The sequence below is a fragment of the Hemitrygon akajei genome, chromosome 3 (genome assembly GCF_048418815.1).
Source record: "Hemitrygon akajei chromosome 3, sHemAka1.3, whole genome shotgun sequence".
Taxonomy (NCBI): Eukaryota; Metazoa; Chordata; class Chondrichthyes; order Myliobatiformes; family Dasyatidae; genus Hemitrygon; species Hemitrygon akajei.
In genome coordinates this window covers 197916553-197941041 of record NC_133126.1, presented here as the reverse complement: position 1 = coordinate 197941041, position 24489 = coordinate 197916553, and the positions used below count along the sequence as shown (strand labels likewise).

Sequence of the window (24489 nt, the reverse complement as noted above, 5' to 3'; positions counted from 1 at the left end):
TCCCTCTCTCTCACTCTCTCTCCCTCTCCCTCTCTCTCTCTCACTCCCTCTCTCCCTCTCTCTCTCACTCCCCCCTCTCTCTTCCCCCTCTCAATCACTCCCTCTCTCTCACTCCCTCTCTCTCACTCTCTCTCTCACTCCCCCTCTCTCTCCCCCCTCTCTCCCCTCTCTCTCTCACCCTCTCTCACCCTCTCACTCCCTCTCTCTCTCCCTCTCTCTCACTCCTCTCTTTCACTCTCTCACTCTCTCCCTCTTTCACTCTCTCTCACTCCCTCTCTCTCCCTTTCCCTCTCCCTCCCTCTCACTCCCTCTCTCTCTCACTCTCTCTCACTCTCTCTCTTACTCCCTCTCTTTCACTCTCTCCCTCTCTCTCTCACTCCCTCTCTCCCTCTCTCTCTCACTCCCTCTCTCCCTCTCTCTCTTTCACTTTCTCTCTCACTCCCTCTCTCTTTCACTCCTCTCTCTCACTCTCTCTCCCTCTCTCTCTCCCTCTGTCTCTCTCTCCCCTATCTCTCTCCCTCTCTCTCCCACTCCCTGTCTCTCTCACTCTCTCCCTCTCTCTCTCTCTCTCACTCCCCTCTCTCTCTCTCATTCTCTCTCTCTCACTCCCCTCTCTCTCTCATTCCCTCTCTCTCTCCCTCTCTCTCTCACTCTCTCTCACTCTCTCTCTCACTCTCTCTATCACTCTCTCTCTCACTCTCTCTCTCTCACTCCCTGTGTCTCTCTCTCACTCTCTCTCCCTCTCTCTCCCCCCTCCCTCTCCCTCCCTCTCTCTCTCTATCCCTCTCTCCCTCTCTCTCTCTCTCTCCCTCCCTCTCTCTCTCCCTCATCTCTCTCTTCTCCCACTGTTATGGCTACAGACTTGTACTTCCTTAACTTTCTAACCATTACTGTAGACTGATCTTCAAAACAGTCCCACTCCATGCTAACACCATTTTGTCTGATAGACTTCAGTTGTATTTTAGTGTACACCCACGAGGAATCACACCTAACTTTTACCTTGCAGCAACAAGTGTGCAAAAGAAGACAAATTGTGCAATTGAAAGAAAAATATAAATAATATGGAAAGTCAGGTTTGCATGGCGATCCCATGAGACCCCCATAAACATGAGAGATTCTGCAGATGCTGGAAATCTAGGGTGACACATTCAAATTGCAGGAGGAACTCAGGTCAGCAGCATCTGTGGAGAGGAATAAAGCGTGAATATCTTGGGCCGAGACGATGAGACACCCAGCCGATTGCTCCAAGCTGCTCAGAGAATCCGACTGGAATTCTGTGGTCTCTCTCAGCTGCCTCGCACCACTTGAGCCCGGGCGTGGTACCCAGAGAGATGAAGGAATCTGCTGATCAGCAGCTCAGGGACACAGCCCCTGGGGTGAGGAGAGGAAGTTGTTAATGGAGGAAAAGCAAACATTAAAAATAAATGAACTATGAGTTTGTGAAAAGCCAGAGCTGTGTCCACCAGCACTGAAACTCTCAGCATCTACGGAGGGGAATAAACTGTTGACATTTCAGGACAAGACTGTTATGTTTTCTAACTTCAAAACATCAAAGTAATTCCAAAAAATGACACAGAAGCCTGAAATACGGGTGTAAATTTGAATTTACTTTAAGTGAGGTGCGCATATATCAAGTGGTAGTATGTTGACATATGCGATTAAATTATTTTTACACGTAAACCGTAAATAATTCTTCAAATGAAAAATAATGCTTAATCAAACAATATATGTACAAGATTACTCAAATATTATTGAAGTATGAAATACACAACAGAGACCCTTCATCGGGAGGCGGGGTGCTGCTCCATCTTGGCAGTGGAGGAGGCCGGGGACCGGCATGTTGGTGTGGGAATAGGCCCCAGGGATGTGGGGAGATGCCCAAAGTCACTGGGTGAGTGCACAGGTTTCAAACTGACGGCGGCAGATATCGGAATCAAACGTAAAGAAGGCATACGGTGCCCTTGGCTTCGCTGGACGGAGATGTCAAGAAGACACGGGCCTCTGTGGTACACTTGGAGTATTTCTGGTCAGTGCATTCTCAGAAGAACTCCGGGAGTATGGCCAGTCTCGAGCCAGGCTGTGAAAGGAGGAGGGTTGGGCATGGGGCTGGTAACCCCATCCTGTAAAAACCCAGTGCTGTGTAGACGCCAACAGAAGCTGCAAAACCTCATCCCTGGGAGAGGGTGATAGGCTATACCTGGATGCTGCCTTCTAGCAACAATACTCCATGTGGAGGGGCTCAATAGTGGGGAGGTCTTTGCCCCTGATAGACTGGGCCAAATACACTCCCCTTTGAACAGAAAATTCTACAACAAATAGTGGATACTGCACAGGGGTAAAGCCCTCCCCACCTTTGAACACATCTACATGGAGCATTGTGACAGGAAAGCAGCATCCATCATCAGAGACCCCCCACCACCACCCAGGACACGCTCAATTCTCACTGCTGCCATCAGGAAGATGGTACAGGAGCCTCAGGACTCACACCACCAGGTTCAGGAACAGTTACTGCCCCTCAGCCATCAGGCTCCTGAACCAAAGGGGGTAACTTCACTCACCTTCACTCATCCCGTCATTGAACTGTTCCCACAACCAATGGACTCATTTTCATAGAATCTTCATCCCATGTTCTCGATATTATTTATTTATTTATTTGTTTGTATGTTTGTTTGTTATTTCTTTCTTATGTTATCTTTTGCACAGGTTGTCCTGTTGGTGTGCTCTATCATTGATTCTATAATGGTTATTGAATTCATTGAGTATGCCCGCAAGGAAAAAAAATTCGGGGTTGTATATGGTGACATAATGAATAATGAATTCTCTTTGAACTTTGACACAACATGAAAGGTTGTCCCTGGACAGGGAACTCTGGTGAGCTGCTGTCAGTGGCCAGTGCCCCAGTATGGGTGATGGGCTGAGGAGAGAGAAGAGAGCATTATTGGAAGGATGTGGAGACCTAGGGGAGGTTCATCAGGCTGTTGCCTGGATTCAAGAGTTTTAGCCACAAGGAGGGGACAGACAAACCTGAACTGTTTTCTATGGAGACTAAGGGGAGACTGATAGGATTGATAGTCAGGGTGGAAATGTCAAATACTAGACTGTAAGACCACAAGAAATACTATAGGGGCAGAATTAGGCCATTCAGCCCATCAAGTCTGCTCTGACATTCCATCATGGCTGATTTATTATGCCTCTCAACCCCTTTCTTCTGCCTCTCCCCGTACCTTTGCACCCTGACTATTCAAGAACATACCAATCGTTGCCTGAGATATAGCCATTGACTTGGCCCCTGCAACTGTCCGTGGCAATGAATTTCATCAATTCCTCCTCACCTCTGCTCAAAAATGGTGTCCTTCTATTCTGAGGCTCTGTCCTCTGTAGGATACGTGCACTCTAACTTGGCCTTTCGTTACTCAATAGGTTTCAATGAGATCCCCTCTCGTGCCCCTCAAACTGCGGTGAGTACAGGCCCAGAGCCATCAAATGCTCCTCATACATTAACCCTATCATACCCAGAAACTCTAGTTGAATACTAGAGGGTATAGCTTTAAGGTGAAAGGGGGAAAGTTTAAAGGGACTTGTGAGGCGAATTTTTTTTGTACAAAGAATATTGGGTACCTGGAAAAGGTTGCTAGGAGAAGGTGTGTAAACAGATACGATAGTCATGTTGAAGAGGCCTTTTGAGAGGCAGGGAATAGAGGGATACAGAATTTGTGCAGGCAGACGGGGTTGGTTTGGTGAGCACTAAATGCTAAATATCCAAGATTACTGCAAAAGGTAACAAAATAAGGGGAAATATATTCACTTGGATCAGGACTTCACTAAATAGTAGAATACAGAGAACACAGAGAAGTTAACAGTGAAAAGTGAAATTTAAGGGAAACTTGAGGGGGAGCTTCTTCTCTCAAAGGGTGGTGGGTTAATCGGTCATTGTGAGGAGGTCAGTGTTAAATAGCAGGGTGCTGGGCGGTGTGGTTCGTTGGGCTGGAAGGGCCACTTCTGTACTGTATCAACAAATAAATAAATGAACAAACAGAGAAAGAGAGAGAGACAGACAGACAGACAGACAGACAGAGACAGAGAGGCAGACAGAGATAGACAGACAACGAGAGGGAGAGAGAGACAGACAGAGAGAGAGAGGCACACACATATACACATACACACAGAGGTCAATAAATAAATGAACAGAGAGAGAGACAGACAGACAGAGAGACAGAGACAGACAGACACAGAGAGAGAGACAGAGAGAGAGGCACACGCATATACACATACACACACAGATAAATAAATAAACACTTCATTTCATCTGTTAACATTATTTTCTGTGCTGTATATAACTATATGTACTGTGTGTTTTACACCTTGTCCCTGAGGAACATTGTTTCATTTAGCTCGATACAGGTGAGTGGTTGAACGACATTAAACCTAAACTGGAATTTGAAATGTGAAGTTACTCACTTGGGAAAACTGATTGAAGAAGCAAACTATTGTTTGATTGGAGTGAGACTACAAAATGTGTCTGTACCAAGGGGTTCTGGATTCAAGTGTTGGTATTCAAGTACAGCGGGCAAATAGGAAAGCTGATGACATTTTGTTCTTTGTTGTAAGGCATGGAGGATAACAAGATTCAAAACGTTTAACATCATTTCCAGTATACATGTAAAGGAGAACAAATAATTGTTACTCCATATCAGATGCAACACAAAAAAACAACACAAGAAGATAAAACACATTATAATGATTAAAAAACACACAATAAATGTAAATACATAATACATAGATTGATTGATTGTGTGTCCAGACAGTGCTCTAGGCACAGGAGTGTCTGTACATAAGGTGACTGACGGGTAATGATGAAGTAGTGGTGGTTGGGGATGGTGGGGTGTGGAGGGGTGGGTCAGTGGGTGGAGATGTTGATCAGCCTCACTGCTTGGGGAAAGGAATTCATTATTTGTTTGTTTACTTGTCCTGTAGCAGGGAGTCAGCCCTTCTGGTCCTATGAGGCGTGTTGCCCCAGCAAACTCACAAACCCGATTAACCCCAACCTAATCACAGGTCGATTTCCAATGACCAATTAATCAAAGAGTCTCTTAAAAGACCCTATCGTATCTGCCTCTACCACTGTCACTGGCAGTGCATTCCACACACCCACCACTCTCATGTTAGCTGTTTCAGCCCTGGGAAAAAACCTCTGACTTTCCACATCAAACACGAGGAAATCTGCAGATGCTGGAAATTCAAACAACAACACACACAAAATGCTGGTGGAACACAGCAGGCCAGGCAGCATCTATAGGGAGAAGCGCTGTCGACGTTTCGGGCTGAGACCTTTCGTCAGGAATAACCGAAAGGAAAGATAGTAAGAGATTTGAAAGTAGTGGGGGGAGGGGGAAATGCGAAATGATAGGAGAAGACCGGAGGGGGTGGGATGAAGCTAAGAGCTGGAAAGGTGATTGGCGAAAGTGATACAGAGCTGGAGAAGGGAAAGGATCATGGGACGGGAGGCCGAGGGAGAAAGGGGGAGGGGAGCACCAGAGGGAGATGGAGAACAGGCAAATAACTAAATATGTCAGGGATGGGGTAAGAAGTGGAGGAGGGGCATTAACGGAAGTTAGAGAAGTCAATGTTCATGCCATCAGGTTGGAGGCTACCCAGCCGGTATATAAGGTGTTGTTCCTCCAACCTGAGTTTGGATTCATTTTGACAATAGAGGAGGCCATGGATAGACATATCAGAATGGGAATGGGATGTGGAATTAAAATGTGTGGCCACTGGGAGATCCTGCTTTTTCTGGCGGACCGAGCATAGGTGTTCAGCGAAACGGTCTCCCAGTCTGCATCGGGTCTCACCAATATATAAAAGGCCACACCGGGAGCACCGGACACAGTATACCACACCAGCCGACTCACAGGTGAAGTGTCGCCTCACCTGGAAGGACTGTCTGGGGCCCTGAATGGTGGTGAGGGAGGAAGTGTAAGGGCAGGTGTAGCACTTGTTCTGTTTACAAGGATAAGTGCCAGGAGGGAGATCGGTGGGAAGGGATGGGGGGGGACGAGTGGTCAAGGGAGTCGCGTAGGCAGCGATCCCTGCGGAAAGCAGAAGGGGATGAGGAAAAAAATGTGCTTGGTGGTGGGATCCCGTTGGAGGTGGCGTAAGTTACGGAGAATTATATGTTGGACCTGGAGGCTGGTGGGGTGGTAGGTAAGGACAAGGGGAACCCTATCCCGAATGGGGTGGCGGGTGGATGGGGTGAGGGCAGATGTGCGGGAAATGGGAGAGATGCGTTTGAGAGCAGAGTTGATGGTGGACGAAGGGAAGCCCCTTTGTTTAAAAAAGGAAGACATCTCCTTCGTCCTGGAATGAAAAGCCTCATCCTGAGAGCAGATGCAGCGGAGACGGAGGAATTGTGAGAAGGCTATCGCCTTTTTGCAAGAGACAGGGTGGGAAGAGGAATGGTCCAGGTAGCTGTGAGAGTCTGTAGGCTTATAGTAGATATCAATAGATAGGCCGCCTCCAGAGATGGAGACAGAAAGATCAAGAAAGGGGAGGGAGGTGTCGGAAATGGACCAGGTAAATTTGAGGGCAAGGTGAAAGTTGGAGGCAAAGTTAATGAAGTCAACGAGCTCAGCATGAGCAAGAGGCAGCGCCAATGCAGTCGTCGATGTAGCGAAGGAAAAGAGGGGGATGGATACCCGTATAGACTTGGAACATGGACTGTTCCACAAAGCCAACAAAAAGGCAGGCATAACTGGGACCCATACGGGTGCCCATGGCTACACCCTTGGTTTGGAGGAAGTGGGAGGAGCCAAAGGAGAAATTATTGAGAGTAGGAACTAATTCCGCTAGACGGAGGAGAGTGGTGGTAGAGGGGAATTGGTTAGGTCTGGAATCCAAAAAAAACCAAAGAGCTTCGAGACCATCTCGGTGGGGAATGGAGGTATATAGGGACTGGACGTCCATGTTGAAAATAAGGCGGTGGGGGCCAGGGAACTTAAAATCATTGAAAAAATTCAAAGCATGAGAAGTGTCACAAACATAGGTGGGAAGAGATTGAACAAGGGGGGATAAGACAGTGTCAAGTTATGCAGAAATGAGTTCAGTGGGGCAGGAGTAAGCTGAGACAATAGGTCTACCTGGACAGGCAGGTTTGTGGATCTTGGGTAGGAGGTAGAAACGGGAAGTGCGGGGTGTGGGAACTATAAGGTTGGGGGCAGTGGATGGGAGATCCCCAGAGCTGATAAGGCTGGTGATGGTATAGGAGACAATGGCCTGGTGCTCCTTAGTGGGGTCATGATCAAGGGGTAAATAAGAGGAGGTATCAGAGAGTTGTCACTGTGCCTCGGCCAGGTAGAGGTCAGTACGCCAGACAACAACAGCTCCCCCCTTATCAGCAGGTTTTATAGTGAGGTTGGGATTGGTGCGGAGGGAGCAGAGAGCAGAGCGTTCGGAAGGAGTGAGGTTGGAATTGGAACAGGGTGTGGTGAAGTCGAGACGGTTGATGTCCCATCGGCAATTAGCAATAAAGAGATCCAGAGCAGGTAGAAGACCAGAGCGGGGTGTCCATGAAGAGGAGGAGGGTTGAAGACGGGAGAAGGGGTCATTGGTGGGTGTAGGAGAGTCCTTGTCAAAGATGTAAGCTCGGAGACGGAGCCGGCGGAAGAAGAGTTCAGCATCATGGCGTACGCAGAACTCACTGAGGTGTGGGTGAAGGGGGACAAAGCTGAGGCCCTTACTGAGGACAGAGCGCTCTGCCTCAGAGAGTTGAAGGTCGGAGGGAATGGTAAAGACCCAGCACGGATGAGAGATGGGATCAGAGGGGGGAGGGAGGCTGGTAGTGTCACTGGAGAGGGAAGGGTTGGGGTGAGAGGAAGATGGAGCCTCTGAGGGCCCAGGAGCTGACGATGGGATCTGAGGGAGAGGGGATGTCGGAGTGGTGGTGGGGGAAGGGGAGACGGGAGTCACAATCGCAGCATGTGAAGACCCGGCCTGGAGTTCAAGGCTGGAGTCGCAGTCGGTGGCTGCGCAATCGCTTTGACTTTCCACGTGATCAATGCCTGTCATCATCTTATACACCTCTATCAGGTCACCTTTCATCCTCTGTCATTCCAAAGAGAAAAGGTCAAGTTCACTCAACTTGTTCTCATAAGGCATGCTCTCCAATCCAGGAAACATCCTTGTAAATCTCTTCTGTACTCTCTCTATAGTAATCACATCCTTCCTGTAATGAGGCAACCAGAACTGAACACAGTACTCCAAGTGGGGTCTGACCAAGGTCTTATATAGCTGTAACATTACCTCACACCTAGGTAATGTGTGAGCACTTCTAGGACAGCTAGGACAGCACTTCTCCCTATAGATGCTGCCTGGTCTGCTGTGTTCCACCAGCATTTTGTGTGTGTTGCTTGAATTTCCAGCATCTGCAGATTTCCTCGTGTTGAACTTCACACTTATCTGGGTTGAACTCCATCTGCCACTTCACAGCCCAGTTCAGCATCCTATCGATGTTGTGGTACAGCTTTGACAACTCTCCACACTATCCACAACACCTCCAACTTTTGTCTCATCAGCAAACTTACTAACCCACCTTTCTACTTCCTCATCAGGTCATTTATAAAAATCACAAACAGTAGTGATCTCAGAACAGATCGCTGTGAGACACCACTTGTCACCGTCCTCCATGCAGAATACGAACCATCTACAACCACTCTTTGCCTTCTGTGGCAAGTGAATTCTGGATCCACAAAGCAAGGTCTCCTTGGATCCCGTGCCTCATTACTCTCTGAATGAGCCTCGCGTGGGGAACCTTAAGATATTACTAACTGGAATCCATATACACTACATTCACTGCTCTACCTTTATCAATGTTTTTTGTTACATCCTCAAAGAATTCAATCTGTCTCGTAAGGCATGACCTGCCCTTGACAAAACCATGCTGTCTATCCCTAATCAGATTATGTCTCTCCAAATGCTTATAGATCCCGTCTCTCAGGACCTTCTCCAACAACTTGCCAAGCGCTGAAGTAAGACCCATTGGTCTATAATTTCCTGGGTTATCTCAGCTCCTTTTCTTGAACAAGGGAACAACGTTTGCAACCTTCCAATCCTCTGGTACTTCTCCCATCCCTATTGATGATGCAAAGATCATCACCAGAGGCTGAGCAATCTCCTCCCTCACTTCCCGCAGTAGCCTGGGGTATACCACCTCTGGCCCCGGTGACTTATCTAACTTAATACCTTCCAACAGCTCCAGCACATCCTCTTTCTTAACGTCTATACACTCAAGCATGTCAGTCCACTATAAGTGATCCCCACAATTGCCAAGGTCCTTTTCACTGGTCAATACTAAAGCAAAGTATTCATTAAGTACCTCCGCAACCTCCTCCAGCTCCATGCACATTTCCACTATTGCTCCTGATTGGTCCTATTCTCACACGGCTCATCCTCTTGCTCTTCACCTGCCTATAGAATGCCTTGGGGTTTTCCTTGATCCTGCTCACCAAGGCCTTCTCATGGCCCCTTCTGGCTCCTAATTTCATTCTTAAGCTCCCTCCTGGCACCTTGTAATTTTCTAGAGCTCGAACAGTTCCTAGACTCTTGAACCTTTTGTAAGCTTTTCTTTTCTTCTTAACTAGATTTCCTACATCCTTTGTATACCATAGTTCTTTTACCCTACCATCCTTTCCCTGCCTCAACAGAACATGCCTATGCAAAACACCATGCAATTATTCCCTGAATATTTTCCACATTTCTGCTGTGCATTTCCTTGAGAACATCTGCTCCCAATTTATGTTCTCATGTTCATGCCGAATATTTCCCCCTAACCCAATTAAATGTTTTTACCAATTGTCTGCTCCTATCCCTTTCCAGCACTATGGTAAAGGAGCTACATCCAAAATGCTCTCTCATCAAGAGATCTGACAACTGACCAGGTTCATTTCCCAACACCAGATCAAGTACAGCCTCTCCTCTAGTTGGCTTATCTACAAATTGCATTAGGAAACCTTCCTGAACACACCTAACAAACTCCACCCCATCTAAGCCCCTTGCTCTAATGAGATGCCAGTCAATATTAGGAAAATTAAGATCACCCATCACAACAACCCTATTATTATTACACTGTTGCAGAATCTGCCTCCCTATCTGCTCCTCGATGTCTCTGTTACTATTGGGGGGTCTATAAAAAACACCCAGTAGAGTTATTGCCCCTTTCCTGTTTCTGACTTCCACCCACAATGACTCAGTAGACAATCCCTTCATGACTTCCTCCCTTTCTGCAGCCATGATACCATCTGATTAGCAATTCCACTCCCCCACCTCATTTACTTCTCTCCCTGCCCTTTTTGAAACTTCTAAAGTCCGGCACATTCAGCAGCCATTCTTGCCCCTGAGACATCCAAGTCTCTGTAATGGCCACAATGTCATAGTTCCACGCATTGATCCATGATCTAAGTTCATCCACCTTGCTTATGATACACCTCGCATTAAAATAGACACAGCTCAAACCATCTGGCTGAATGCTTCTCTGCTCTATCATCTGCCTATCCTTCCTCATAACTTCCCTACAAGCTGTCACTACTTGTGTGCCAACCGCCCCATCCTCTGCCTCTTCACTTCGGTTACCCCCACCCTGCAAATCTAGTTTAAACCCTCCTCAATAGCATTAGCAAACCTCCCTCCCCGGATATTGGTTCCTGTCCAGTTCAGGTGCAAACTGTCCCTTGTACGATCAGGGTTCGATTCCCACTGCTGTCCGTAAGGAGTTTGTACGATCAGGGTTCGATTCCCACTGCTGTCCGTAAGGAGTTTGTACGATCAGGGTTCGATTCCCACCGCTGTCTGTGAGGAGTTTGTACGATCAGTAAGGGGTTTGTACGATCAGGGTTCGATTCCCACCGCTGTCCGTAAGGAGTTTGTACGATCAGGGTTCGATTCCCACCGCTGTCCGTAAGGAGTTTGTACGATCAGGGTTCGATTCCCACCGCTGTCCGTAAGGAACTTGTACGATCAGGGTTCGATTCCCACCGCTGTCCGTAAGGAGCTTGTACGATCAGGGTTCGATTCCCACCGCTGTCCGTAAGGAGCTTGTACGATCAGGGTTCGATTCCCACCGCTGTCCGTAAGGAGCTTGTTCGATCAGGGTTCGATTCCCACCGCTGTCCGTAAGGAGTTTGTACGATCAGGGTTCGATTCCCACCGCTATCCGTAAGGAGCTTGTACGATCAGGGTTCGATTCCCACCGCTGTCCGTAAGGAGCTTGTACGATCAGGGTTCGATTCCCACCGCTGTCCGTAAGGAGCTTGTACGATCAGGGTTCGATTCCCACCGCTGTCCGTAAGGAACTTGTACGATCAGGGTTCGATTCCCACCGCTGTCCGTAAGGAGCTTGTACGATCAGGGTTCGATTCCCACCGCTGTCCATAAGGAGCTTGTACGATCAGGGTTCGATTCCCACCGCTGTCTGTAAGGAGCTTGTACGATCAGGGTTCGATTCCCACCGCTGTCCGTAAGGAGCTTGTACGATCAGGGTTCGATTCCCACCGCTGTCCGTAAGGAGCTTGTACGATCAGGGTTCGATTCCCACCGCTGTCCATAAGGAGCTTGTACGATCAGGGTTCGATTCCCACCGCTGTCTGTAAGGAGCTTGTACGATCAGGGTTCGATTCCCACCGCTGTCCGTAAGGAGCTTGTACGATCAGGGTTCGATTCCCACCGCTGTCCATAAGGAGCTTGTACGATCAGGGTTCGATTCCCACCGCTGTCTGTAAGGAGCTTGTACGATCAGGGTTCGATTCCCACCGCTGTCCGTAAGGAGCTTGTACGATCAGGGTTCGATTCCCACCGCTGTCCGTAAGGAGCTTGTACGATCAGGGTTCGATTCCCACCGCTGTCCGTAAGGAGCTTGTACGATCAGGGTTCGATTCCCACCGCTGTCCGTAAGGAGCTTGTACGATCAGGGTTCGATTCCCACCGCTGTCCGTAAGGAGCTTGTACGATCAGGGTTCGATTCCCACCGCTGTCCGTAAGGAACTTGTACGATCAGGGTTCGATTCCCACCGCTGTCCGTAAGGAGCTTGTACGATCAGGGTTCGATTCCCACCGCTGTCTGTAAGGAGCTTGTACGATCAGGGTTCGATTCCCACCGCTGTCCGTAAGGAGCTTGTACGATCAGGGTTCGATTCCCACCGCTGTCCGTAAGGAGCTTGTACGATCAGGGTTCGATTCCCACCGCTGTCTGTAAGGAGTTTGTACATTCTCACTGTGACTTTGTGGATTTCAACCAGGGGCTCCAGTTTCCTCCCACATTCCAAAGACATATGGGTTAGTAGGCGAATTGGGTATAATTGGGTGGGGTGGGCTCATTGGACTAGAAAGGCCTGTTACAGTGCTGTATCTCTGAATGGAATTGAGAACGCAGGAAAACGTGGTCCTCCCATCCCTTCAATCTGCCCTTGATGAAGGGTCTCAATCTGAAACATGGACTGTCTATTCCCCTCCATGGGTGCTGCCTGACCCAGTGAGACCCTCCAGCATTTTGTGTCCGTTGGTTATCAAGAGCCCTTCACAAACAATCAAAGGGCAGCAAGCAAAAAGCCGGTCTTGTGTGGTTATACATATTTTTATTTAATTTATTATAATCATTATCCTTATTATTAGCATTATTTCTTCTTGAGGGTGAAGGTGGTGTGGTAAACTATGTATACCTGTCTGGACACACCCCTCTGCTGACTGCTCCTGTGGCTCCTCCCACAGACCCCTGTATAAAGGCGATTGGAGGCACTGCTCCTCCCTCAGTCTCCGAAATGCCGTGCTCCCTTTTTGTGTTAATAAAAACCTATCGTTCACCTCCCGTCTCTGAGAGTTATTGATGGTGCATCAGGTGGTATGTGTTAGGATCACGCTCCTAAATCCTCCTCACACAATAGGTGATGGTAATGCACCTTTTTAGTTGCTCTGGCAACTGCCAATAAAAAGCAATCACCCCGGCTGCCCCAGACTTGGTGTCTGCGAGCTCTGCGATGCTCCACCCTGCGATGACCTGAGGCTGGGGCTGTGGCCTGCCCTGGCTGCCCCAGGCTTTGTGTCTGCGAGCTCTGCGACACTTTGCTCTGCCCTGCGATGACCTGAGGCTGAGGCTCTGGGCCTGCTCCAGCAGCGTGCCTATGGACTCACTTCCGTCCTGAATGCTGTTGCTTGCTTCTATTGTTTGCCACTTTGTTTCTCTCTCTCTGCTCATTGATTCTTTGTTGGTCTTATTTTTAACGGGCTCTTTGGTTTTCTTGTTTTGTAGGAGACAAATCTCAAGGTTGTATAATAAGATCATAATACATAGGAGAAGAATTAGACCATTTGGCCCATCGAGTCTGCTCCGCCATTTTATCATGGCTGATCCAATTTTCCTCTCAGCCCCAGTCTCCTGTCTTCTCCCCAGATCCCTTCATGCCCTGACTAATCAAGAATGGTCAATTTCTCCCTTAAATACACATAAAGACTTGGCCTCCACAGCTGCCTGTGGCAACGAATTCTACAGAATCACCACTCTCTGGCTGAAGTAATGCATTTATTATAATGTTTTTAATAATAAATGTACTTTGAACTGAAGAAGCTAAAAGCTGGTCTTAGCTCTGCATAAAGGTACTTGATATGTTGTGTCTCAGCTGTGGCTAGACTTGTATCCGAGTTCTGTTCAGTGTATTTCAGTGTATTACATTTGCCTGAAATGGAGATGCAATGGGAATGAAAATGCTGGAATTCTGAAGCAACACACATGAACAAAATTTCAGAAGGGTCTCAGCCTGAAACGTCAACTACTTATAGATACTAGCTGAGCAGCTGGGTTCCTGCAGGTAGGTGTGTGTGTGTGTGTGTGTGTGTGTGTGTGTGTGTGTGTGTGTGTGTGTGTGTGTGTGTGTGTGTGTGTGTGTGTGTGTGTGTGTGTGTGTGTGTGTGTGTGTGTGTGTGTGTGTGTGTGTGTGTGTGTGTGTGTGTGTGCGTGTGCGCGTGTGCGCGCTCAAGATTTCCAGCATTTGAAGATTTTCTTGTGTTTATAAACTTTGAACTTTGATTTGCAACACACAAAGATCTGGAAGGTCAGGCAGCATCTATGGAAGGAACTGACACATTCCTTCAGTTTTCATCGTCACCGGTGACTTTAATCGAGAGTCGCTCCGAAGTTTTGTCAGCACATCCAGGTGAGCACTCATGGAGGTAACACACTTGACCACTGCTACACTCCCTTCCGCAACGCTTACAAAGCTCTCCTTCACTTAGCGTTTGGAAAATCAGACCTCTCTTCAATCCTGCTTTTGTGACCTACAGGCAGAAGCCGAAGCGAGAGGCAGCCATAGTTAAAACGGTCCACTGTTGGCCCGACCGATCGGTCTCCATGCTGCAGGACTGCTTCGATGACGTCGACTGGAATGTCTTCCATGGTGAAGATGTCTCCGTGTTCATGGGTGGGGTCACATGCTTCATCTGGAAGTTCATCAACGATGTTGTCCCCTAGAAGTCGCTCAGGGTCTTCCCAAATCAGAAACCCTGGATCAATAGTTCCCTGCGAGCAGTACTTACCACGCGACATCGAGCTTACATTGCCAGTAATCAGCAGGAGCTCAAGAAAACCAGCTACGATCTGCACAGAGCTATCCAGGTTGCGAAACAACACAGAGGCAAAACTGAGTCAAGATTCACAACGAATAGCACAGGTGAGTTGTGGCGAGGGCTGCATATCATCACAGACTTCAAAGCCAAACATTGTGGTGCCGCCAACACTCGGTTTGATGTCATTAACTCTGAGCATCCGAGGAAAGCCACCGCTACAACCTGGTCATCTCTGAGGCTGAGGTACGCAGATGTTTCCAACGAGTGGACGGTCGCAAGGCTGCGGGACCGGACGGCATCCCAGGGTGAGTACTCAGGATTTGAGGAGCATAACTGGCAGGTGTGTTTACTGACATTTTTAATCTCTCCCTCTCCCTGTGTAAAGTGATCTCCTTCTTCAAATTATCCACCATTACCCCTGTACCAAAAATGACCAAGGTAACATGCCTAAGCGACTGGCGTCCTGTCACACTCATCTCAATAATAAGCCAATGTTTTGAGAGGCTGGTCAAGGATTACATCTGCAGCTTTCTACCACCCAAACTGGACCCCCTACAATTCGCCTACCGACACAACCGATCGACAGATGATGCAATAGCCACTGCTCTACACACCATCCTTACACATCTGGACAGGGGGGGTGCTTATGTGAGAATGCTGTCCTTGGACTACAGTTCAGCATTCAACACCATAATTCCCTCCGGGCTCGACAAGAAGCTCAGGGATTGACCCTGCCTTGTGCAGCTGGATCCTGGACTTCCTGTCAGATCGCTGGCAGGTGGTAAGAGTGGGCTCCCTCACCTCTGACCCTTTGACTCTCAACCCAGGAGCCCCTCAGGGCTGTGTACTAAATCCCCTCCTTTACTCCATGTATACCCATGACTATGTCACTACCCACAGCTCTAAGCAAATTAAATTTGCCAATGACACTACATTGATTGGCCTAATCTCAAACAATAACGAGGTAGCCTACAGGGAAGAAGTCATCTCTCTGACACAGTGGTGTCAAGAAAACAACCTCTCCCTCAATGTTGCAAAAACAAAGCAGCTGGTTGTGAACTACAGGAGGAATGGAGACAGGCTAACGCCTATTGACATCAATGGATCTGGGGTTGAGAGGGTAAATAACTTTAATTTCCTCAGCATCCACATCACCGAGGACCTCATGTGGTCTGTACACACCAGCTGTGTGGTGAAAAAGGTACCACAGCACCTCTTTCACCTCAGACAGTTGAGGAAGTTTGGTATGGGCCCCCAAATCCTAAGAACTTTCTACAGGGGCACAATAGAGAGCATCCTGACTGGCTGCATCTCTGCCTGGTATGGGAATTGTACTTCCCTCAATTGCAGGATTCACCAGAGAGTGGTGTGGACAGCCCAGCACATCTATAGTTGTGAACTTCCCATGATTCAGGACATTTCCAAAGACAGGTGTGTAAAAAGGGCCCGAAGGATCATTGGGGACCCGGGACACCCCAACCACAATCTATTCCAGCTGCCACCATCCAGGAAGCGGTACCACAGCATAAAAGCCAGGACCAACAGGGTCCGGGACAGCTTCTTCCACCAGGCCATCAGACTGATTAACTCACGCTGATCTGAGTGTATTTCTACGTTACATTGACTGTTCTGTTTATTATAAATTATTATAAATTACTATCATTGCACATTTAGATGGAGATGTAACGTAAAGATTTTTTCTCCACATGTATGTGAAGGGTGTAAGAAATAAAGTCAATTCAATTTAATTCAGTTTTGAAATCAGAATCAGATTTAATATCACCAGCATATGTCGTGAAATTTGTTAACTTTATGACAGGAGTACAATGCAATACATGATACATAAATATCGAGGAAAAAAAACTGAATTATATTAAATATATATATATATATCTATTCATTAGTTAAGTTAAAATAAGTAGTGTAAAATAACAAAAATAAAAAGTAGTGAGGTAGTGTTCATGGGTTCAATGTCCATTTAGAAATTGGATGGCAGAGGTGAAGAAGCTGTTCCTGAATCACTGAGAGTTTGGCTTCAGGCTCCTGTACCTCCTCCCTGATGGTAGCAATGAGAAGAAGGCATGTCCTGGGTGATGGGGAGTCCTTAATAATGGACATCACCTTTCAAAGGCACTGCTTGTGGAAGATGCCTTGGAGATACTACAGAGGCTGCTACCCAAGATAAAGCTGACTAATTTTACAAGTTCCTGCAACTTATTTCAATCTTAAAAGACCAAGGTAACATGTCTGAATGACTGGTGTCCTGTCATACTCACCTCAATAATAAGCAAACGCTTAGAGTGGCTGGTCAAGAACTATGTCTGCAGTTTGCTACCACCCACACTGGGCCCCCTACAATTTGCCTACTAACACAATCGACAGATGACACAATAGCCACAGCTCTACACACTGTCCTTACACATCTGGACAGGGGGGGATGCTTATGTGAGAATACTGTTCTTGGACTACAGTTCAGCATTCAACACCATAATTCCAATCTAGGCTCGACAAGAAGCTCTAAGACCTCGGCCTTCACCCTGCCTTGTGTAGCTGGATCCTGGACTTCCTGTCAAATTGCTGGCAGGTGGTAAGAGTGAGCTCCCTCACTTCTGCCCCTCAACACAGGTGCTCCTCAGGGCTTTGTCCTAAGCCCCCTTCTTTACTCTTTGTATACTCATGACTCTGTTGCCACCACAGCTCCAATCTGCTGATTAAATTTACTGATGACACTACACCTGACTGGCCTAATCTCAAACAATGATGAGGCAGTCTTTAGAGAAGAAGTCATCACCCTGACACAGTGGTGCCAAGAAAACCTCTCCCTCAATGTCGCAAAAACAAAGCAGCTGGTTGTGAACTACAGGAGGTATGGAGACAGGCTAACTCCTGTTGACATCAATGGGCCTACGGTTGAGATGGTGAACAGCTTCGAGTTCCTCGGCATAAACATCACCGAGGATCTCACATGATCTGTATGTACCGGCTGTGTGGTGAAGAAGGCACAACAGCACCTCTTTCACCTCAGACGGTTGAGGAAGTTTGGTATGGGCCCCCAAATCCTAAGATTTCTACAGGGGCACAATTGAGAGCATCTCTGCCTGGTATGGGAACGTACCTCCCTTAATCACAGGACTCTGCAGAGAGTGGTGCAGACAGCCCAGCACGTCTGTAGTTGTGAACTTCCCATGATTCTGGACATTTACAAAGACAGGTCTGAGAAAAGGGCCCGAAGGATCATTGGGGACCAGAGTCACCCCAACCACAATCTATTGCAGCTGCTACCATCTGGAAATACTCAGCGTAAAAGCCAGGACCAACAGGCTCTGGATGGCTTCTTCCACCAGGCCATCAGACTGACTAATTCATGCTGATACAACTGTATTTCTATGCTAATATTGACTGTTCTGTTGTACATTCTATTTATTACAAGTTACTATAAATTGCACATTGCACATTTAAAAGGAGACGTAACGTAAAGATTTTTACTCATGTATGTGAAGGATGTACAAAATAAAGTTAATTCAAATTCAAATTGTCCAGTAGCCCCCAACCAGACGGTGATACAGCCCGTCATAATGTTCTCAACAGTACATTTGTAGAAATTTTCGAGTGTTTTAGTTGACCAAATCTCCTCAAACTCCAAATGAAATACAGCTCCTGCCTTCTTTATAGCTGCGTCAATATGTTGCGTCCAGGTTAGGTCCTCAGAGATACTGACACCCATAAACTTGAAGTGGCTCATTCTCTCCACTTGAGATCTGTGAGGATCGGTTTGTGAAATGGTACAGTTTGCGGTCGCATTTGCACCTTGTGAGGCACCGTCCGTCTGACCGTTCCAATATGGGACCCACACACGCAGGAAAACGTTTCCTACGTCGTGATGTCCTCATAAAGATGGCTTAGCCCTGACGGGGATGCGTCAAAGGTCCAGACTGAAGGGTTGCCCTTACCAAGATGGCCTCAAGCAGGTCTGCGGAGGTTGGCGGGGGTGGGGCCAGAGTCAGACGCGTCACTCTGTCCCTCACAAAGATGGCGGCGAAGCACCGTGCGGGTCGGCGGGCGGCGGGAGCCGGAGCGGTTCGGGTGGCCGACGAGACTGAGCAATCGGTGCCGTTACAGGCCGTGTTGGTGGCGGACAGCTTCAACAGGCGCTTCTTCCCCATCACCAAGGACCAGCCGCGGGTGAGAGATGGCCGGCTGTCCGCCGAGAGGCCGAGGTCTCGGCAGCAGCATGTTCGGGTCTTTCACTCGTCCGTTATCTCACTCACACTCTCCTCATCCTCACCCTCAACGCCTCCCTCTACTTCACCCCGTGCTTCATCACTTTCCCTCACCTCTGTCAAGTCCTCCCACATCACTTCTCCTCCGCGTCTACCCCACTGCCCAGTTTATGTTTACATATTTCCAACCTAGTCACAAATCCTTAGTGTTTTATATTTGTGATGGAGTTTTGGACACACTGGTTTCTTTCTCCCCTTTTCTATTTCACATTTGGAAGCAGGTCGTCTATTTCTCTCTGGTATCGCAGTGGTAATTGGAGGGTGAGCCTAGCAACCATTGGCATTGTATCCACCTGCAGCAAGAATCACACCACTCTGAAACATAATTCTCTTCCTAAGCCTCCTCCAGACAGGCTAATAACAGAGCCCAGTCTGGTGTATTTATTCTATTACAGGAAGGCGTAACAATGCCAATTGTTAAGTATCAAAATAAGAGTCATGTTTAATATCACTGGATTATGTTTGTGAAACGTATCGTTTTACACCAGTGGTACATTGAAATGCATAACATTATAAATACAAGAAGAAATACATATATATTAAATAATGGAAAAAATAGTGAGGTAGTGTGCATGGATCCAGATAAGTGTGAGGTGTTTCATTTTGGTAGGTCAAATGTGATGGCAGAATATAGTATTAATAGCAAGACTCTTGGCAGTGTGGAGGTTCAGACGGATCTTGGGGTCCATGTCCATTGGACGCTCAAAGCCAGGTTGACTGTGTGGTTAAGAAGGCATACAGTGCATCGGCTTTCATCAACTGTGGGATTGAGTTTAAGAGCCAAGAGATAATGTTACAGCTGTTTAGAACCCTAGTCAGACCCCACTTTGGAGTACTGTGCTCAGTTCTGGTCACCTCACTACAGGAAGGATGTGGAAACTATATAAAGGGTGCAGAGGAGATTTACAAGGATGTTGCCTGGATTGGAGAGCATGCCCAATGAGAATAGGTTGAGTGAACTTGGCCTCTTCTCCTTGGAATGGCGGAGGATGAGAGGTGACCTGATAGAGGTGTATAAGATGATGAGAGCCATTGATCGTGTGGATAGTCAGAGGCTTTTTCCCAGGGCTGAAATGCGTAACACGAGAGGGCACAGTTTCAAGGTGCTTGGAAGTAGGTACACAGGAGGTGTCGGGGGTAAGTTTTTTATGCAGGGTGGTGAGTGTGTGGAATGGGCTGCCAGTGACAGTAGTGGAGGCAGATACGATAGGGTCTTTTGAGGAACTCCTGGATAAGTACATGGAGCTTAGAAAAATAGAGGACTATGGGTAACCCAAGGTAATGTCTAAAGTAAGTACCGTACATGTTTGGTACAGTTTTGTGAGCCAAAGGGCTTGTATTGTGCTTTAGGTTTTCTAAGTTTCTATGATGGCCTCAGTAGTTAAGAGGATTGATTTTAAGAGTCACGAGGTAATGTTGTCGCTCTATAAATCTGGTTAGACCATACTTGGAACTTTCTGGTTACCTCATGGGAGGCATGTGAAAGCTTTAGAGAAGGTGCAGAGGAAATTTACCTGGATGATGCCTGGTTAGAGAGCATGTCATATGAGGAGGATAGGTTGAGGGAGCTGGGGCTTTTCTCTTTGGAGCAAAGGAGAATGAGAGGTGACTTGATGGAATAGAACGTTATTGTCATTGTGCAAGATAAGTAGATTGTAGTGCTTTTCCAGTCCATGCAAAGCAGATATTTACAATGCATTCAGTACGGCTTTTTAAAAAAAAAAAATCTCCTCCTTCATGCGACAAGTTACTCCGATAGTCCATAACACTCAAAGGGTGTGGCATTATCCAGCTGCACAACAGCCCTGTGAAGAAGCTGCTTTTCAGTCCACTGCCTTGGCTGAGATGTCTCCTTATCTTGTACAAGGTGTACATGATGATTAGAGGCATAGATCAAGAGAACACCCAGGGCAGAAATGGCTATTATAAGGCAGCAGAAACTTGGGAGGAAAGTGGGGGGAGGTGAAGGTGTCAGAAACAAGTTTTTTAGTCAGTGTTAGATGCATAGAACGTGCTGATAGGGGGTGGTGGTAGAGACAGCAACATTAGGACATTTAAGAGACTTGTTGATAGGGATGTGGATAATAGAAAATAGAGGGTTATGTGGAAGCAAAGAGTTAGATTGGTCTTCGAGTAGTTAAAGGGTTAGTACAACACTGGGCCAAAGAGCCTGTGCTGTACTGATCTGTGTTCTAAAAATGCCTGTACAAGTAAACATCCAAGTGGTCAAACTGTGGCTTGACTTAAAAATGTTGGAATTTCATTGCCTCAGCTTGATATTTACTGCTGTAACTTCAAATGAGTGAACCTCTGCTGTTATTTCTGTTCTCCTTGTTTTCTCTTATTGAGCAGATGTAATTTTCCGACTTAAGAAAGAAAGTGGTTTGCCATTCTCAGGATGGAACCCTAACCCGAACACATCCTGAGGTGTGCATGTAACTAGCATGTTACCATTGCCTTTGCCTATAAGCGAAGTTGATGGTAGTGATGGTGATAGTGATGGAAGCGAGATGGTAGTGATGTTCACAACATTCTCATTGCAACGCACACAAAATGCTGGAGGAACTCAGAAGGTCAGGCAGCATCTATGGAGAGGGATAAACAGTCCATGGATGCTGCCTGACCAGCTGAGTTCCTCCAGCATTTTGTGTGTGTTACTTTGCATTTCAAGTTCTGCAGAATCTCTTGTGCTCCTTGTAACTGCTCTCTGTTCTGTTGCAGGCTCTGCTCCCCCTTGCTAATGTAGCACTAATCGATTATAGCCTGGAGTTTCTCACAGCAACTGGTGTCCAAGAGACCTTCGTTTTCTGCTGCTGGATGGCCCCAAAGATCAAAGAACACATTCAGTAATGTTGATTTAATGAATTGTTACTTGGGGATAGCATAGTGAACTGGGCCATGAAAGCCAATCAAACATCTATATTTAACATTGAATCTTATACCACAGACAGGATGCTGTGTGCACATGCACTGAATGGCACTTTATCAGGTACCTTTGTATACTTCTATACTTTTTTAAGTACATAAAGGGTAAGAGAGAGTCGAGGATAGATATAGGATCAATACAAAATGACGCTGGAGATATTGTAATGAGAGATGCAGAGATGGCAGAGGAACTAAATGCATATTTTGCATCAGTCTTCACAGTGGAAGACATCTGCAGTTTAAGAGTGTCAGGGAAGTGAAGTTTGTGCAGTGGAAATTACAACTAAGTAAGTGTTCTGGAAGCTTAATGGATAAATCTGGACCTGGAGGAAGAATGCACCCTTAGGTTCTGAAGGAAGTAGCTGGAGAGATTACAGAGGCATTAATGATGATCTTTCAAGAATCGATAGATTCTGGTATTGCACCAGATGACTGGAAAATTGCAAATGTAACTCTGCTATTTAAAAAGGGTGGGAGGTAGCAGAAAGGAAATTGTAGACCTGTTAACCTGACATCAGTGGTTGGGAAGTTGTTGGAATTGATTGTTAGGGATGAGATTACAGAGTATCTAGAGGCACATGACAAGATAGGCCAAAGCCAGCATGGTTTCCTGAAAGGGAAATCTTGCCTGACAAACCCACTGCAACTCTTTGAAGTAATTACAAGCAGGGTACACAAAGGAGATGCAATAGATGTGTTGTACTTGGATTTTCAGAAGGCCTTTGACAAGATGCCGCACACAAGGGTGCTTAGCAAGATAAAAGCCCATGAAATTACAGGGAAGTTACTAGCGTGGGTGGAGCATTGGCTGATTGGCAGAAAACAGTGCGGGAGTGCTTGTGCATAAATTGCAAAAAATTGGCTTGCAGGACAGTTTATTAAGAAGGCAAATGGAATGTTGGCCTTCATTGCTAGAGGGATTGAATTCAAGAGTGATGCTCTTGAATAGTCATGCTGCAACGATACAAGGTACTGGTGAGGCTGCACCTGGAGTACTGTGTGCAGTTCTGATCTCCGTACTCGAGGAAGGATATACTGGCTTTGGAGCTGTTATTCAGACCAGAATTCAAAATGGGGAAGAAATGTGATCTAACTGACTTTTGGTGCCAGATGGTTTGAGTAGCTCAGAAACTGTGAATCTCCTGGGATTTTCACACAACAATCTCTAGAGTTTACAGAGAATGGTGTGAGAAACAATAAACATCCAGTGAGTGGCAGTTTTGTGGGTGAAAATGCCCTGTTAATGAGAGAGGTCAGCGGAGAAGGGCCAGACTGCTTCAAGCTGACTGGAAAGCAACAATAACTCAAAGAACCACGCATTACAACAGTGGTGTGCAGAACAGCATGTCTGAATGCACAACATGTGGAACCTTAAAGTGGATGGGCTACAGCAGCAGAAAACCACACACATACACTCAGTGGCTACTATTTTAGGTACAGCAGGGACATATTGTGGCTACTGAGTGTAGAATGAAAACGCAGACTGCTGAAACCATTCACTGCGTGAAGAGATTTTGGGAAATATTTCAGATTGATCTCTTAATTGGAACAGTTTGCTGTTTTTCCAGTTTAGAATCAAATTAGGTAACACATAATTTTTCTCTGTCAATCTATTTTATTGAAAGGTCTTCAGTGTGAAATTTATTTACTTATTAAGAGATTCAGTATGGAACAGTTCCTTCCAGCCCACTGAACTGCACGGCCCAGCATCCCACCCATTTAACCCTGTCCTAATCATGGGACAGCTTACAATGACCGATTAACTTACTAACCAGCTTGTCTTTGGACTGTGGGAGGTTACCAGATGACCTAGAGAAAATCCACGCGTTCCACGGGAAGAACATTCAAACTCCGAGCAGGTGACATCGGAATTGAACTCCGAACTCTGGCGCCCCGAGCTCTACCTGCTACCCTACCACGGTGCCCTCTTCTCTTTCCAGAAATGCTGTACAACATCCTGATTTTTTTCAAGATTTTATTTTAGAATATTTCTGTTTTAATTTCAGATTCAAATTCGTCAAAATTTTAAAATATTTTATTTACTCTTCACTTTTATCTGTTAACATCAGCTCATTCAGGAAAAGAGTTTCACAAACCAGGGTGCTGTACACCATGTACTGGTGATGAAGCGTACCCCTTTACCTGTTGGGAGCAGGCATTTCACCCAAAAAATGTTACCTCCTAATACCTGGAGTTTTGTGGGCAGTTTTGGTCCCCTTATCTACGGAAGGATGTGCTGACATTGGAGAGGGCCCTGAGAATGACCCTTGGAATAAAAGGGTTAATGCATATATGTCAAACTCAAGGCCCGCGGGCCAAATCCGGCCCACGGTGGAATTATCTTTGGCCCGCGAGATAATATCTAATTACTATTAAAGCTGGCCCCAGTAATCGAAGCGCCTATGGCGTATGATATGGCTAATGCTGAGTTTATTCAGGTATCAGGTTTTCAGGGTTTTTCGTGTTTATTCGGCAGTCTTGCTCGGCAGTCTTCTTCATAAGAAACGGAATTTGTAAAGTGAAACACTTTGTAGTTTTAGCAGAGACTGAGACACATGAGAGCAGGCTGAAAAAACGGAGGCAACGAAAGCTGCGTTCGCACACGTCCAACTGATCCGGCCCGCATGAAGCTGCATTTTGCTCAATCCGGCCCGTGACCTAAAATGAGTTTGACACCTCTGGGTTA

At 46.7% G+C, this 24489-nt stretch overlaps 1 protein-coding gene across 1 annotated transcript in view; it reads left to right on the top strand.

Annotated features, from left to right (window-relative positions):
- The first annotated feature begins 18602 nt into the window (after positions 1-18602).
- eif2b5 (eukaryotic translation initiation factor 2B, subunit 5 epsilon) overlaps positions 18603-24489 on the top strand; it is an 80287-nt gene continuing 74400 nt past the window's right edge. The window contains exons 1-2 of the mRNA XM_073041679.1: positions 18603-18780; positions 21600-21724. Of these exons, the coding sequence (XP_072897780.1) occupies positions 18628-18780; positions 21600-21724 (278 nt within the window). The 5' untranslated portion in view covers positions 18603-18627. The remainder of the gene's footprint in view (positions 18781-21599; positions 21725-24489) is intronic.